Raw genomic sequence first — 17,640 nt, 5'->3', positions numbered from 1 at the left:
ACAAATCTTTCATATATCCTTTTATAGGAAACTCATGTTTTTTTTAAATTTTATTTACTGTATATGACTGTTTTATTATATTATCAGATGCTACATGATGCTAACTCTGAAAAGATGATTATTGAGTCACAGATGGATGAAAACACTCATGAAATAAAGATAAAGTATGAAGAAGAAAAAGAGGCTCTCATAAAACAGAAGGAAGCAGAGATTGCTCTGATGAAAGAAGCAGAACAGAAAAGCATAATGAAGATACAAAACGACATGTTGGACAAATTCCAAAAACAGAAAGAGGTAACTTTCTATCCTATTTTCTTTAGATATGACTTACACTCATATCTTTGTCTTTTTCTTAGCTGCTCGATTCCAAATAGGCCCTTGCTTTCTTCTGCCAGCAAGACAGCTGCCTCCATCTTTGGTCCATTGGTGTAAGTACAAAAAGTGGTCAGACTGCATAAGGAGTAGACAACCACCATATATATACATGCACAAGAGTGGCTGTGTGATAAAAAGCTTGCTTCCCAACCACATGGTTCTGTGTTCAGTCCCACTGCATGGCACTTTAGGCAAGTGTCTTCAATTATAGCCTTGGGCCAACGAAAGCCTTGTGAATGGGTTTGATAGACAGTAATTGAAAGAAGCCCATCGTATATATATATATATATATATATATATACATATGTGTGTGTGTGTGTTTATTTGCGTGTCTGTCTTTGTCCTCCACCATCTCTTGACAACCGATGTTGGTGTGTTTATGTCCCTGTGACGTAGCAGTTCAGCCAAATAGACTGATAAAATAAGTAGTAGGTTTACAACGAATAAGTCCTGGCGTCGATTTGTTTGACTAAACGTGGTGCTCCAGCATGGCCATAGACAAATGACTGAAACAAGTAAAAGAATATATATGCTCTGATATATAAGACAATCGTTATTAGGAAGGCAAATTCAGTTTTATTTCCCTTTTCAAAACTGCAGGAGTTTGACAAAGAAATTCAACAACTGAAGCAACAAAATAAGTCTGTAGTTGAAGAATTTGAGAAGATTGGGCAGGAATTGAAAAGTCAGCTTACTAACGCGGAAGTAAAGGTAGGCAGATTGTATTATTATTATTACCTCTTTTTTAAAAAATTTGTTTCTATTGATTTCATATTGAGAATTTTCATTTAGTTTGTAATTTTATCCATCAAATTCTTTTATTGTATTCTCTTAGTCACACCACTTTTGTACTGGCTTTCTTGTTTCTTTTCAGTCTTAATTTTGTGTTGGAACACATACAATTTTCAATAATTTACAGGCCGGTATGCATACATACAAAGATGACTTGTATGTTAAAATCTATAGTATATATGACAAATGTTGTTGTGTGTGTGGAGGCGCAATGGCCCAGTGGTCAGGGCAGCGGACTCTCGGTTGTGAGATCACGATTTTGAATCCCGGACTGGACATTGTGAGTGTTTATTGAGCGAAAACACCTAAAGCTCCACGAGGCTCTAGCAGGGGTGGGTGGGTGTCAAACCCTGCTGTACTCTTTCAGCACAACTTTTTCTCACTCTTTCTTCCTGTTTCTGCTGTACCTGTATCTCAAAAGGGCCAGTCTTGTCACACACTGTGTCATGCTGAATCTCCCTGAGAACTATGTCAAGGGTACACGTGTCTGTGGAGTGCTCAGCCACTTACATGTTAATTTCATGAGCAGGCTGTTTTGTTGATCGGATCAACTGGAGCCCGCGTTGTCATAACTGACGCAGTGTTGTGTGCGTCTGAAGCTTTACTTATTGGGTATATGGTATGTATATACTTGTGTGCATGTGTGTGTGTGTGTGTGTGTGTGTGTGTGTGCATATAAGTTAATGTACATAATTAAATATTAAACAGTGTTATAAATCGTTCATTCTTCAGCTCCAGAACTTTCAGCTTATGGTACGAAATAGTGAAGAGAATTTGTCATCAGCATCAAGCCACATAACAACATTAAAAGATGGTGCTACTCGATTAAAAGAAGAGCTGGATGCATGTCGAACCGAGCTGAAGGCCTCCAAATTAGCAAACAATCAATTGCGGGTGAGTGCAGATCGTTTTTATTTCCCTTGAAGTCTGAGTACAAGTAGTAGTAGTAGTAGTAGTAGTAGTAGTGTTATTGTTGCTGTTTGATAGTCCCAGTCAGCCTAGTTATAGTCCTGCTTTAGTAAACAGCTGACCATGCTAGTCTCTCAGCATAAATACAAAAACCATCAAATTTCTGTATGTCTTATAAATGAATGTATAATGTATGTCCTTTCATTAGTTCTGGCTTGATGGTGTACTCTGGGAGAGAAACCTGCAGTTGAACAGAGTGATAGTCATTCTCTCTCTCAAATAACTTCACCATTCATACACTTGACAGCTAGGTAAAATGTAAAATAATGTAAAATGATTGTTAAATTCTGGTTAAAAAAGGGATGTAAGTGCCTTCATGACTCTGACAGACACTTCAGAGTTAGTGTGTAGCCTTGAAATATGTAGCTCAAAGCAGATGTAGACAAAGATGTACAGTATATCAGGTAACATTATCAGATAATCTGGTCCTTATTCCTGATAGCTTTATGAACTGAAACAGAGTTGTGGAGAATTAAAGTGTCATGTCTGTCCAGTAATACAATATAATGCCTGCATTGTATTTGTTCAGGTTGCCCAATCCCTTATCCTCTCATATGTTTCACTTCTGTAGCTAGGAACATATAAAACATATAAAATTCAACCTCTTCTCACGTTTCCTAAATATAACAATGGAACCTCTGAGCTAACAAAGGACCTTCTCAATAGGCCAGGGAACCTCTTGAACCAACAAATGAGCCTCTGTTAGAAAGAGCAATACAAATTCCCTTAAACCATACTCTGACATTTAAAAAACAAATGGAAGGAACTTGTTGGATAATGCAGTCCTGGATATATAAATAGGAGAATATGATCACATCCTGCATTGTATTTGACTACAGGTCTGCTCAGTCAGGGTCAACATATATCTATGCAGCAGCAATGACTATATAGCAACATTTCTGGTGTGTATTTGAACTCCTAAGCTTATCAATGGAAATATCTTATATAATACTCACTTGACCATTTTGTCTCCAAGTTGTTGTTATTGTTACTGTTATTTTTTAATGGCTTAGTCTGAGGTTTTTTAATGGCAGAGTCCCCTGACATTGGTCTGATGAAGAGAGGAAGTTATCCTCAGACCTGATCCATATGTTTGCAACAAAGAGTGGACTCCTGCAAGGGCACACAAAACTCAAGTGGTGGAGAATGGGTTAAGTCTATTAGCTGAAGCTGTTGTTGTTGCTGTTATCATAAAAGTAGTTGTTGCAACTGATCTGCTTGTCATTGTTGTTGTAGTTGGTGTTGTTGTTATTGTTGTTTGGTAGCCTTAATTGTCTCAGCTGTGATTCTGCTTCATCACACATATATATATATGTATGTATATACACCCATATATGTTTGTGTGTGAGTATATGTATGTTTGTGTAGATGCATTTCTAATGGTTGGATATGTGAAACAAAAAACATGATGTCTTTATCATTATGAAAAAAAATATTGAACAAAAGTCAAGATTAAAATATTTAGATTGATATTTTATTTACACTATATACAATTTGTTATATAATATACAAAAACAATGTCTATATACAGAAACATGTACATACATTTAGAACTGACACATGCATGTGTGTGTGTGTGTGTGTGTGTGTGTGTATATATATATATATATATATATATATAATAAAGTAAAGTTGTGGAATATATATATATACCAGAGGGGCAAGTTAGAGGTAGCTGATAGCTTCTGTTATGTAAGTAACCAAGTTAGTAGTGGAGGTGGATGCTCTAAGAGTGTAGCTGTGAGAATAAGAATAGGCTGGGCAAAGTTCAGAGAGCTCCTACCCCTGCTGGCAACAAAGGGCCTCTCTCTCAGAGTGAAAAGCAGATTGTTTGATGCGTGTGTGTGAACAGCTATGCTGCATGGCAGTGAAACATGGGCTATAACAGTCGAGGACATGTGTAGGCTTGAGAGAAATGAAGCCAGTATGCTTTGCTGGATGTGCAATGTCAGTGTGCATGTGCAATAGAGTGTAAGCATCTTGAGAGAAAAGTTAGGCATAAGATAGTCATGTGATGCATATGGATGAAGACAGCCGTGTAAAGAAGTGCTGATCTCTAACTGTGGAGGGAACCTGTGGTAGAGGTTGACCCAGGAAGACATGGGATGGGGTGGTGAAGCATTATCTCCTAACTCTGAGCCTCACAGAGGCAGTGACTAGTGACCAAGACTTTTGGTGATGTGCTGTGCTTGAGAGGACCTGACAAGTCAAGTGCACCCATGCTGGTGGCATGTAAAGAACACCTATCTAATATTTCTTCCTGAAAACATGAAGTGTAGTTGAGATAACAATTCTTGAAGATGTTTTCTGTCTTGCAGAAAATGTAATGTTTAGTGGTAGAAATTCCAGTTAAAGAAGAAACATTAGTTTATAAATATTACCAACAGAGCATAACTCTTTATTTTTACAAATACATACTGCATTATCTATTTTTATCATATGAGATTTACAAGTTGAGATATTACAAATATTAGCTATGCAACTATAACTGACCTTAATACAGTTTCTATTAAATAATTTATGGAATTTGTAATCAACTATAAATGATTATTTGATATGTGGTAAAAGTAGATGCAAACGTTGCTGTGTTGTTAAGAAGTTTGCTTAGCAACCTACTGCATTTCTACTGCATGACACCTTGGGCAAGTGTCTACTGTGGACTCAAGTTGACCAATATCTCCAGCTTAGAATGTATCATCCTCATTTCACATCTGTTTTCCATGCTGGCATAGATATTAAATGATGATGATGATACACTCTTAAGCTGGAGATATTGGTCAATTTGGGTCTACAGTAGACACTTAACCAAGGCACCATGTAGTAGAACTGAACACAAAATTTTGTGGTTGCTAAGCAAACTTCTTAACTACACAGAGCCATGCCTGCATCTAGTTTTACTACATGTCATATAAGTCAATCATAGTAGCAGAAAAATATGTGGAATCTTATTGTGTGTGTGTGTGTGCATGGATGTTTTTGTCATATATGCTTATGTTTACTGGTGTCTAAGTTATGTCAAAACTACATCTTAGCAGTTGAATAAATAAGTATTGGTGTTGAGATGCTTGACCAAAACCCTTGAATATGGTACCCCAGCGTGGACACTGTCTTAATGAGTGAAGCAAATAAAATAATAAAGCATATAAATATTCACCCCCTCATATATGTGTGTGTGTGTGTGTGTGTGCGTGTGTGTGTGTGTGTGTGTGTGTGAGTGCATGTGTAAAATATATGTTTATACATACAGGCCTTAGCTGTGATGGCTAAAACAAATTAAAGAACTAAAGAACACACACACACACACACACACACACACACACACACACACACACACACACACACACACACACACACACACACACACACACAACATATATACACTCATATATATATATTTATATATATTGTTTTTTTAAACATTGAATGGTTATGAGGATTCACCCTAGTAAAATAGGAATCAAAGAGGTTCCATAAGTGAAAAATGGTTGAGAACCACTGGTTCAGTGTTTTAGTTTGTTGTTATAGTTTTGGAAAAAAAATGTAAATGATTTTCAGCTTCCAGAACTTTGTTTTTCACAAATATTTATGTAAACTATTTCGCACTTTAGGTCCAATTTCTGATAATTCTTCTTTATGGTTTATACTACTGACTCTTTAGTGCTTCGTTTACTGTTAGATGATGATGTTGATTTAGTTTTTGATGAGCTGGCTGAAGCAGATCCTCCTTGACCTCTGGGTAATTTATAACCAGGCTTGGTATATCTCAGGAAGATGCCTTTCATGGTGCTTCGGAATCGTTGGCTGATAGCTGTGTAGAGAATGAAGTTGACACTGGAATTGATGAGAACTAGGAGATTGTTTATTGCTCTCAGGCTAATGCCTGTTGGTGTGCTCAGCACACTGCTTCTACCATAGATAGAGATGCTAATGGCGAGATAAAGTCCAATTGAATGACACATCATAAACACCAAAACCATTGTAATGACAACAGTTGTGATGTGGGCAATTTCCTGTGAAGTCTGCTTCTTCATATGTTGTGTTGATGCGTTATGCTTGACGAGGTAAAATACAAGCAAGGTGTTGAGAATGGAAAGCGAAATCTCTGGGATGAAAACAGCTATTGCTATGTTTGTTGAATGCATAAAGCTCATATAGGCTTTGCTGTGTGATAATGGCATAAAAATGACTGGATTCGGCTTTGTGTGATCAAAATTGACACCGTACTCAAACCATTTTGAGAAATGGAACACAAATGATGTGATAAAAATTGTTACAATGGCTACTTTGGCTCGATAGACAGTGCACATAATTTTTGCTTTAAGAGCAAACCGTATTGCTATGAATCGTTCAATTGTCACTGCCACGGTCAACCAACTGGTGCATGTAATGAAGAAATTTGATGTCACATATCTGTAAATGAAATAACACATGATATTAGATAAAACATTTAATTATGATATTGGTGAGGTAATATTTCAAAAACATATAACAATAGTAATAATGGTTTCAAGTTTTGGCAGAGGGCCAGCAGTTTTTGAGGAGAGGGAGATGTCAAGTCAGTGACTTCAGTACTTGACTGGTACTTATTTTATTTTATCAAACGCCAACAGGACGAGAGGCAAGATTCACCTCAGTGGAATTTGAGCTCAGAATGTAAAAAGGAATGAAATGCCACGAAGCATTTTGTTTGGCTCGCAATCTTAATAATAATAATAATAATAATAATAATAATAATAATGCTGCAGTACCAGGCACTGGCTCTCATGGCTGCTGATCTTAACTGATTGGAAGTGTTATGTACATGTTTTGTCTTGGTATAAAAGATAGGCTACAGCAAATATTCTACTCAATACCACAGATTTGCTTGTTAGTTGTTTGACCATAACCCGTTGAGCATGTGCCTTAGTGGCTGACAATATGGGCATCTCTGATCATGAGCAGAAGTAGTGGAGGAGTATCAAACCCATGTGTCGAGAGGGATTCTTTGGGGTTTGAATAATTCATCTCTGGTAACATGAGTGTTTTGTTCAACATCCTTAAACAAAGTTTATTTAAGGACCTTTTGAGCAAGATGGGCTACTCGATCTGAAGAAAATTCTAACTGAGCTTCACCTGCAAGGTCATGTGCTGTTTATCTTGATATGAGATTCCTAGTGTATCCTTATCAGACGGGTAGTCATGATGGGTATACTGGGCTTCATATATTTGTACTTGTCTGACTTGTCTTGTGCCACCTGCATTTAGGCACTCCTGATTCATTTGTCTCCTTTCTATTTGTGCTCTGTCTGTCCTCTCCCAGGCTGTGTATTAATCATTATGCCCAGTTCTTTTTCTTTTGTCAGAATGTCAGCCCTCTGGAATTCTTTCATTCCATTTATTGTTTTTCTTGCAAGTGATGACTTACAAACATTTCAAATGAACATTAATAGGATTAATCACACTTGTTCTGGAGGGATTGCAAAAGAAGTGTCATTTGAGGGAAATTTGGTTACTACTTTTAGTAAATTGTGCTATTGTGAAGAAATTCCCTTGTTGGCTCACAATAGTGTGTGTGTGTGTGTGTGTGTGTGTGTGTGTGTGTGTGTGTGTGTTGGTAGTGGTGAGGTTTATAAGAGAGATGGCTATGTATGTAATACATGTATTGATAGCATGTTGTTGATTGAAAAATGATGTTCCATCTGTAGAAGATAATTGTAGCAGATACAGAGCAAGAAAGAAATAGAGGAGATTCTTATTTGAAAGGGAAAAGTGTTTGACTTGATTGATGAGATAGTGTACTGTTAAAAGACAGGGAAATATATGATAAATTCTAGACTCACCTAAACCATTGTCTCTCAAAAAGATGACATGATGAAAATGATGATATATGTGTACAAATATATAAACGTATATATATATTTACATGTGTGTGTGTGTGTGTCTATATATATATGTATATGTGTTGTTATTTTTTGTATAATCTCCCATATATATATATATATATATATAAATATATATATATATATAATCACACCCACACACAAACTAGCAAAGCACATACCTTGTGTATGTGTGTTTGATTTTGTTTATATCTCTTGAGCTGCTTCTTATTCATATTTGAATTTTTTCCATGGTATGAAATGTTGGAACATACCAGCAGATGGTTCTTACACCATTTTGCATATGGTCATGGACAGTGATTTAGGTAACATTGGGCCTTGTTTTGGGTATGTGATATTGACAAGTCACAAAAATGATGAAACATCAGTGCCTATCGCTCTTGAATGAGACTGGATTTCAGTTATCTTGCTTATCTATGACTTGCAGATGTTTTAACACCAGGTGCATTGAAGAGAATATATTCTCTTATAATACAGTTCTATATTTAAGAGATGAGGAATTATGTACATTATTTACATTTGATGGATATTTGTCCTCATCTTGTTTGTTGTTAACACAAGACATCTGATGAAGGCTGGAGGGTATATCAGCTGAAACATTGTGTTAACAATAAACAAGATGAGACAAATATCCATCAAATGTAAATAAGGTAAATAATATGTTCTCTTATGCCTATAAGAGCAGCCTACCCACAGACTAGCAAAACACATACCTTGTGTATGTGTCTACGATATTGTATGTATGTATGTATGTATGTATGTATGTATGTATGTATGTATTTATGTATGTGTGTGTGTGTGTATGTATGTATGTATGTATGTATTTATGTATGTGTGTATGTGTGTGTGTGTGTGTGTGTATGTATGTATGTATGTATGTATTCATTCTCAAATAATTACACAGTAAATGTTTAAAGTGTGATTCTGTAAATAAGAAAATATTTTTTTCCTTTTTACTATTCACCTTATATGTGTTTTAATGAATTTTCAATATTGATATCAATCCTACAGTTTGATTAGTTTGGTCACTGATCATCAGCAGATGTCTTAATCCTGGATGTGTATACAATACCATGCTAAATTTGAACAAAGAACTTTAAATCCTAAACTAGCTTCAATGGATAAGAATGTAATGCCATAACTAAGAATAAAGTTTCCAAGTCTGTAGTTTAGAAATATACTTTCTTAGTTTGTTACTACTTGTATTTCAAGATCTAGCTGATGAAATAGTGAAAACACGAATTCTTAAAGATTTTTCATTTTCAAAGATGAGTTTGAAAGTCCTAAAATTTGTAAACTTGTAAACCATCAGGCACTTTAGTTTTCTATTTACAAAGATTAATCATTTCAACTTGATTTTCATAACACAAATAGGAAGATTAAAAAATTTGTGAGTACTCACCGAATAATCATTAAGTAACGAGAAGCAATTATATACTTTCGTGAGTAGCCAACAAAGTTCTCAAAGGATGCAATAAGTGGTCCTATCTGCATGACGAGAAGCATCATATCAGAAACAGCAAGTGCTATCAGGAAGCAGTTGGTAGACCCTCTCATCTGTTTCTGGCAGAGTACGATCAAGTTCATGATATTTCCAAGAATTCCAAGGGCACATACTACTGGTGTTATATTCAAGAAAAGCATTTTTCTCAGCTTCATTGCAGAAATTATGTCTTCATTAATCTGTGTTCTATTTTGAGGTTGATCTTGTTCATCCTCATCTTCTACTTCTACATCTTCCAATTTAGATGTGAATGCTTCTTGGGTTGCTGTGTATGTGTCGAAGATTGTTGTGACTGGTTCAGGGTTTTCAGTGGTCAAATCATCTGTTGGAAGGTTAAGCACTCCAGGCATGCACTTTGTGAATAATACTGCGCACACGCAGAAGAAGTACAGTTTGTATGTCATTGTCTCTATTATCCAAATATGAAAGAGAGTGATTTATGTATTGTGATTTGCTGTGTTTATTATTATTGTTCTTGTTGTTGTTAGTATTGTTTATTGTCTACAGATACTGCTCAGTCTGTTGTGAGTCAAATAATTCAGATATCTACTGCTAGTACATGTCAGTGTCCTGTTTTCATTAGTAATGCCTTACAACTTCACTCTTCTCTCTAGTAAAGAGGAAGTCTTTAAAAAAACAAAGTAAAAGAAAATATTTTTCAATCTCAGCACTCTGCCTGACTGAATGAAACTAACATTTCATGGAGTGAAATCCTATTCTATATATATGAATTGGTATTTGCCTCCCTTGTTTCTGATTGGTTAATTCTGTACCAATCAACATACAATCCCTGTTGGGAAACCCCGCACTGAGGAAATTTCTATCCTCTTCAAAACTATTACAACTGAGGAGTTTTTTCCTTTCCTTCCTTCACTTCCGAAAATACTTCCATACTTGTCATGATGATGTTTATTCGTGTAGACGTGTATATACACATGTAAGCATTCACACACAAACACACACACACACACACACACACACACACACACAACACTTAACAAGGATGGCTCTAATGACATTTAATGGATCACTTACACAGAAGTGTACACACGTATGTACATCTAGTACAGCACTTAAACAAGTCAATAAAGAAGCTTCTGGAAAGTTGTTCAGCATTCAAGAAATAACAGTTAAAACTCCCTCAAACTTCATTATACTGTTTGAAAAGAAAGAACACATTGGATAATGTGGTCTGGAGTAGAGTAAACCTAAAAAAATTGATAGGATTGTCATGGGCAGAATGCTTGATCATGGCTGACTTGGGGCTAAACGACAACAATAAGATATATAATACCTCCTTATAATACATCAATAGCAAAAGATGAATTACATCTTAAATGGCTGAGTAGTCTATTAACACTTGCACCTTTTATACAGTCATTAGACAGGATCTATTATTGAATGAAACAATGTGTGACAAGGTTGCATGTCATGCACACGCACACACACTCACACATGCATGCACATTTATGTAATATGTATGTAAACATTTATAAGTAAATTTGTGTGTGTATGTATATATACATATATATACATATATAAGTCAGTAAATAGTGGGGTTGTGTTAACCGCACGTGGAGAAGTAATAGGAAAATGCCTTGTTTTTCATTTTCCTATATATATATATATATGGTGAATCTGTATTAAATTTATTTGGTCTGTGAATTACACATTATTGACCGTTAATTGAAACGACCAATCCATGGTCCTTATTTGAAACAACCAATCAGACGAATCCATGTGTTTTAAATTTTAAATTTTATATTACTTTCGATTGCATCGTTATCCTTCCATCATTTCTAACAAAACTGTCCGATGAACGGGAGCGTGAAACTCAGAGTAACGTTTTTTTTGTTATATTTCTGCTGCTTTTAAATAAAGCATATTACTCTACCTCTGGTATTTGAGACTCTTTTTTCCACCTTGTTGCACATTTCATGTGCTTACTCCGGTATATATATATATATATAGTTGGAATTTATCTTTATATATATATGTACATATTAAAGGAAAAGGAAAACAAAATCAAGGCAGGACAAGCACCTCAGGTCATTTAGAATATTTAATTAGAGGACCTCTACTTCTCCCTTTTTTGATTCACCTGGCTGTGGATTTTGACATCGATTTATGAGTCTAACCTTGACAGAGCCAGATACATTTCAAAGTCAATCATTTTATTTCTTTATTGCCCACAAGGGGTTAAACATAGAGGGGACAAACAAGGACAGACAAAGGGATTAAGTCGATTACAGGGAAGAGAAGAGAGAGAGGTAGAGGCAGAGGGACAGAAGAAATAAGGAGGTGTGAGAAAAAATGACAGGGACACAGTGAAGTGAAAAAGCGGAGGGAAAGTGAGCATGAAGAGAAGGCAAGGAGATGTGAGAGAGGGGGATGTGTGTATATATATATATATATATATATATATATATATATATATATATATACGTATATATGTGCATATATCTATATACATATACATATGTATATGCATGTGTGTGTGTGTGTGCGTGTGTGTGTGTGTGTGTATACACACGTTGAGGGTGGCCATAAAGCCTGTATACATGGCAAATATCACGAGTATTCTTGTTTTTTCTCCTGCAGATGAATATGAATTTGTCATTTTTGCCTATGTATCCAGACTTTATGGTCACTCTCTGTCATCATTAAAAGTCCGTTCTCCATGCTGGTATGGGTCGGACAATTTGACAGGGTTTCGTAAACCAGAGGACTGTGCCAAGCTAAGATGTCAGCCTTTGGCATGATTTCTACAGCCTGATGCTATTCCTAACATCACTCACTCTACAGAGTGTACCGGGTGAGGTCACTAAGTAACTTGCAAGAGAATAAAAGAATTACTTGTTAATTGCACTAAGTTTGACATTTTTGTATTTCAGAATGAACTAGCCAAACAACAAGCGAACCACAAGAATGAATTATTGAAATGTGAGGCTGCTCACCAGAAACATTTAAAGACAGTTTGTGATGGACTTGAAGCAAAATCAAAAGAATCTTTAAGGTCTGTAAGATTTGCTGATGATGTTCCATGACCTGTTGCTAACGGATGTCTTGGAAATTTCTACTTGGCATCAGTTCTGTTAAAAAAAAAAAGATTTATTCACTTTTTTTTAAAGATGACTTGATTTTTAAGAATGACTGTCATTTTGGATTGTAAAAAGAAAGATGGAGAGAATGTGCACTTGAGTGGGTGACTTAGAATGAGTGAGAGTGTGTTTGAGTGTATGTGTATGTGGGGGGACAGAGAAAGACAAAACAAAGAGATATGTTATATTTAAACTTTAAATCCATGACAAGTTTAGGTTATCTGAATCAGTGGTTCTTCATCATTTTTTTACTCATGACTCTCTTCTAAATTTAACTTATCTCTGTAGCGTCTCATACATGCAGTTAGCTGAGAAAAAAAGGAAGTATTTTATCAATTGCTATATTTATCAGTTGCAGCTGTATCATGTAAAAACAAAGTATTTGTAATAGCTTACAAAAACAACCATTTCTATACCTATAAAACTATATCAGCAAACAAAATCCTGTAAAGCCATAAATGTATACCAGAAGTAGAAGCTACAAGGGCTGCCAAACATTAACTTCAACGTGTAATTTAAAAAAAAAAAAAACTTATATAAAACATCAAGTAGCCAAAAGATATTCTTATGATCAGCTCTATATTCATTGTGGACCTTATAGCTGAAATAAACGCACAAGTCTTTCAATTTGTTACTGCAGAATTGTTAGTGGCAAATGAAGGTCACTTCTCTGTAATATTTAGGCAGTTATGAAATGTTTGGTAGTTTTGAGTAACCCAGCTAAAGATTTGGCAAAATGATAGTATATACAACTTTTAACAAGCAGTGAAATTACTAAGAATTACCAAGAGGAGTGATAATTCTTAACAATTTCACTGCTTTTGTGTAAAATTTTGTCCATTTTCAAATCTCTTTGAAACTATTCGATCACACTGAAATTTAAGATTTTCTCTTAAGTCACTATAGCAGGTTCCAGTGACAAGATTTCCCCACTGCTTTTTCAAAAGCACCAGGTGCCTCTTCTATCCCTGGGCAAAAATCTATTTAACTCATAGAGGGGACCCTGACAGGTACTACTGCTCCCAGTCAGAATGGACCTGGGAGTAATGGTAACTAAGGGGTGATTCCATGCTTCCCACAACTCCAGAACTCCTAAACTGGAGTCTCACCACCAGATACAGTTTAATGCAATACCCAAGATATATATATATATACACATAGGCAGTTGTGCGGATAAACAAATTAGATGTCTAATTTGTTTATCTGCATAATTGTCTCTATACCCACTCAACTTGATCCCTCTTATAACCTTTCTTTACCTTGGAGATGATTCCCTGGAAAGGCATCAGAGTCTAAGTTTGAATCTTTTGAGCACTAGTGTCTTCTATATGGAGAATCTCTGGATCTCAGCTGTGAACCATCTCACTGGAAAGAATTTGTGCAACTAAGTAGACACATACATATCTATTTTGATTCTAACATGTATAGATCAACAACTAACTGCTGTAACTGTTATTCAACCGAATATCTAAGCCATCCATACATGGTACTGCAGACACAAGCATGCTGTGCTGGTTGGTTGGTGCATTGTTTTAAAGTTTGGTTTCTTTTTGCATAGATCTTGATATGTTTAACCACTGTATGTTTGAATCTACAGAGTAGTGAGATCTTCAACCAGTCAGACACATAGTAATATCTGCAGCTATGATCTTTGCATCATTCATAGTCATTTAGTTCACTGTCTCTGTGCCATGTGTTTGCTTGATGAGGGCTAACCTGGTGATATATAACAACAACAGCAATAACCAGAGGACAACATGTACAGACAGCAACTTTGCCCTTTAGACAATTAACCATTGCATGTTAGACCGTGAAGTAAAGCAGAGTATGGTTCTCAGTAGGAAGATGATGTAGTGTTTCTGAAGTTATGAATCTGTGGATTGGTCCAAATCATTTAACCAACTATGTATGAGTCATACAAAGGTTGGTCAAATCAGGATTGACCTGGGACACACAATATTAACAACAATAATTACATTTGAAGATGAAAACTGAACTCAGCATATAACCATGTTGTGTCTGAAATTGATTGAAAAACCTCTTACTGAATCTTGCCATTATCTATTCATCTTTTTTCTTCCCACTTGAACATTTTTTTTGTGCTGCCATTCATTTTCTTGGCTATTTGGATCCATTATTTGCTGCTTCTTTTTTCTTACTGAGAAGAGTTTTTTTTATTTATAGATAGCCCTGTTTTATCCTCGGGACTTATGCCATATTGTTGGTTGCAATGTATTTTAGTTCCTCTACAACTATTACTATTAGTTATATTTAAGAAGAGAGGTGTCAGTAATCTTGATGAGCTAATTCAGTTTGTATACTCTTTGATGGGAAGACAAAATAAGAAAAATACATAAAACAGTTATCGAGTGTGTAAGTATGTATCTATATATGTGCACATACATATATCTCTCTTTGTATTTTGTGTGTGTGTGTGTGTGTGTGTGTGTAAGAATTTGTAAACATGTTTCAAGAAGTTGAAAATAAAATATATATTTAATGATAGTTATTGATTCTCTTTTAATTGGAAAATTAAATCAACACCATCCTCAAAGAATTATACTTCTTTCATTGTTATATCTGTGGGTGGAAGACCACAAGGAGAACCAGGGTACTTTTGGATTGGAGCCTGAGTACAACCATTGTATACCTATGTTGGAGACATTGAATATGAACAACCTTGGTACTCTTGTCATGGTAGACTTGGGTTTGGAACTATGAGGATAAAAATAATGTCCTTAGTATGACTGTGACTTCACTTTGGTACCCGTGAAATGGAAATTATGAGACAATTCTTCCTTTTTTCCTGAGGCTTCATTCCTTATAGGGCCACAGAGGTGCTGCTGTGACATACAGTGTGTATTAGGATATAAAAACCTGATAGAGTCCATCATCCTTCCAAATCTGGCCACAACTGATTTTTTCCAGAGAGAGAGAGAAAGAGAGGTGGATGGGAGGGAGAGAGAGAAAGAGAAGTTGGAGCAATAATGTTACAGGACTGGCACTTTATTGATCCTGAAAGGATGAAAACAGAAGGTGAACTTGGTGGAATTTAAACTTGAAGTTTAGAAAACCAAAATGAATACCACAAGGCATTCTACTGCTGTGAGTTCCACATAAATTCTCTCAAACTAATGGAACTCATTCCTATAGTCTACAGACAAACCCCACCATATTCATTTTAATAAAACATTAAATGAAACAAAAGTTATTTTAGAGAGAGAATTCATTCATAACCTTCTTCCACATATAATTTTTAAAATGGTGAATACTATATTTTTTATAAAATAAATTCTTATCAAATTTTATCAGAAGACTCACGGAATCCTAGAAATGTTTCTTGGAACCCTGATATTCTTTGGAGCTGATTTTGGGAAATGTTGCTCTAATGACTGCCGATTCACCTCCCTAAGATCATGGATATTGCCATAGTATATTTGAGCAATATAAAAGTAACCAGTAAGAATTAACAGCTCCTCTGGCCACACCAACCTGAGAAGTTGAACTCCATATAGGGATATCATTGAAGCAGTTCTCCAGTTTGCAGCACTGTTACTGTTTGCTGTAGCAGTGCTGTATCTCCTGTCTGTAGGCAGCTAGATTCTTAATGATGTAAAGAAACATTAAGCGTCTCATTATGTTGCTTCTGACAACTTTATGCCCAAATGTTTGTCTCTGAGTAAGCGGTGCTGAGTCACAACCTTTCAACTTTCAATGCGGATGTTGGACTTCAGGTGGGATGTGTATTGTCACCGCTCCTTTTCATAATTTTTATGAACTGGATTGAGATGTGTAGCTGATGCTACTTGGCTCATGAGGAGGTGATTTCTAGCATGCACTTAAAGGATTCAATATTGGGTGCTGCTATCAAGGGATATACATATACATAATATAATAAGTATATACATACATAGACAGTTGCATAGAGAGTTGTGGAAAAAGGAAACATAGGAAGACATGGAATGAAGTATTGAAGGCCGATCTCAAAATGCTGAGCCTTACAAAGTAGGTGACAGAGGACTGTGATATGTGGCACATTGCCATACTTGAGAAGAGCTGCCGACCACAACAAAACTGAGATCCTAAAACCAAGGAACCATGTAAAAAGCATTGGTGAGCATGCTGGCACCACATAGAAAGCATCCAGTACACTCTGTAAAGTGGTTGCTATTAGGAAGGGCATCCAACCATTGAAACCAAGCTAAAACAGACTATGGAACTTGGTGCAGTTCCTGGCCTTGCCAGTTCCTGTCAAGATAGCCAACCCATGCCAGCTTGGAAAATGGACGTTAAATGATGATGATGATGATGATGATGATGATGATACATACACATACATGTCTCTTAAGAGAAGCATCCCTGATACAAAATATTACAGCTGAAACCATTTTACTTTTGCGTGTACATTATCAAAGCTATACAAATCATTTTCTACATACATGCATGGATACTTACATAAATACATACATATCAAAAGTTCCTGGACTAATTTTTTAATGCACCAAAAGACAGCAGCACACAGTTGTGTGCTCAGAGAGAGCCAACATTGACCTTCATGAAGCAGTGTGCTGACATCGTTGTGTTTGCAAGTTTGCAAGTTGTGAAATTTGTGTTTTTGTAATTGCGTGTATTGCTGTAGTCTGCAATTTTGTCATGGACAGAAACAAAGAGCCAGTGTGAAATTTTGTGTTAAACTCGGGAAGTCTGCTACAGAGACATTGATCATGCTTGAGCAAGCTTATGGCAACAAGGTAACGGGTTGTACGCAATGTTTCAGGTGGCACAGGTGCTTCAATAATGGAAGAACATCTCTGGAAGATGATTAGCAACCTGGAAGACCTGCCATGACCGTCACTCGTAGAAATGTGGTATTGTGCATCAAGAATTTATCCCCCAGGACCAGACCATCAGTCGGGAGTTCTACTGCAACGTTTTGGGCCTGCACTCTTCAACAGAAAGGAATACAATATATATATATATATATATATATATATACACACACACACATGTATGTATATAT

At 35.9% G+C, this 17,640-nt stretch overlaps 2 protein-coding genes across 2 annotated transcripts in view; one reads left to right on the top strand and one right to left on the bottom strand.

The window, feature by feature from the left end:
• LOC106868554 (protein FAM184A) overlaps nucleotides 1-17,640 on the top strand; it is a 73,359-nt gene that overhangs the window by 26,164 nt on the left and 29,555 nt on the right. The window contains exons 6-9 of the mRNA XM_052972605.1: nucleotides 88-294; nucleotides 976-1,086; nucleotides 1,900-2,061; nucleotides 12,414-12,535. Of these exons, the coding sequence (XP_052828565.1) occupies nucleotides 88-294; nucleotides 976-1,086; nucleotides 1,900-2,061; nucleotides 12,414-12,535 (602 nt within the window). The remainder of the gene's footprint in view (nucleotides 1-87; nucleotides 295-975; nucleotides 1,087-1,899; nucleotides 2,062-12,413; nucleotides 12,536-17,640) is intronic.
• On the bottom strand, nucleotides 3,589-10,234 carry LOC106868550 (FMRFamide receptor). The gene is made up of 2 exons (XM_014913859.2): nucleotides 9,418-10,234; nucleotides 3,589-6,546 (listed from the first exon to the last, which is right to left on the bottom strand). The coding sequence occupies exons 1-2, from the start codon at nucleotides 9,921-9,923 to the stop codon at nucleotides 5,775-5,777; spliced, it is 1,278 nt and encodes a 425-aa protein (XP_014769345.1). The 5' UTR covers nucleotides 9,924-10,234; the 3' UTR covers nucleotides 3,589-5,774.

The sequence above is a fragment of the Octopus bimaculoides genome, chromosome 14, assembly GCF_001194135.2.
Source record: "Octopus bimaculoides isolate UCB-OBI-ISO-001 chromosome 14, ASM119413v2, whole genome shotgun sequence".
Lineage (NCBI taxonomy): Eukaryota > Metazoa > Mollusca > Cephalopoda > Octopoda > Octopodidae > Octopus > Octopus bimaculoides.
This window is presented reverse-complemented; position numbering and strand designations above follow the sequence as displayed.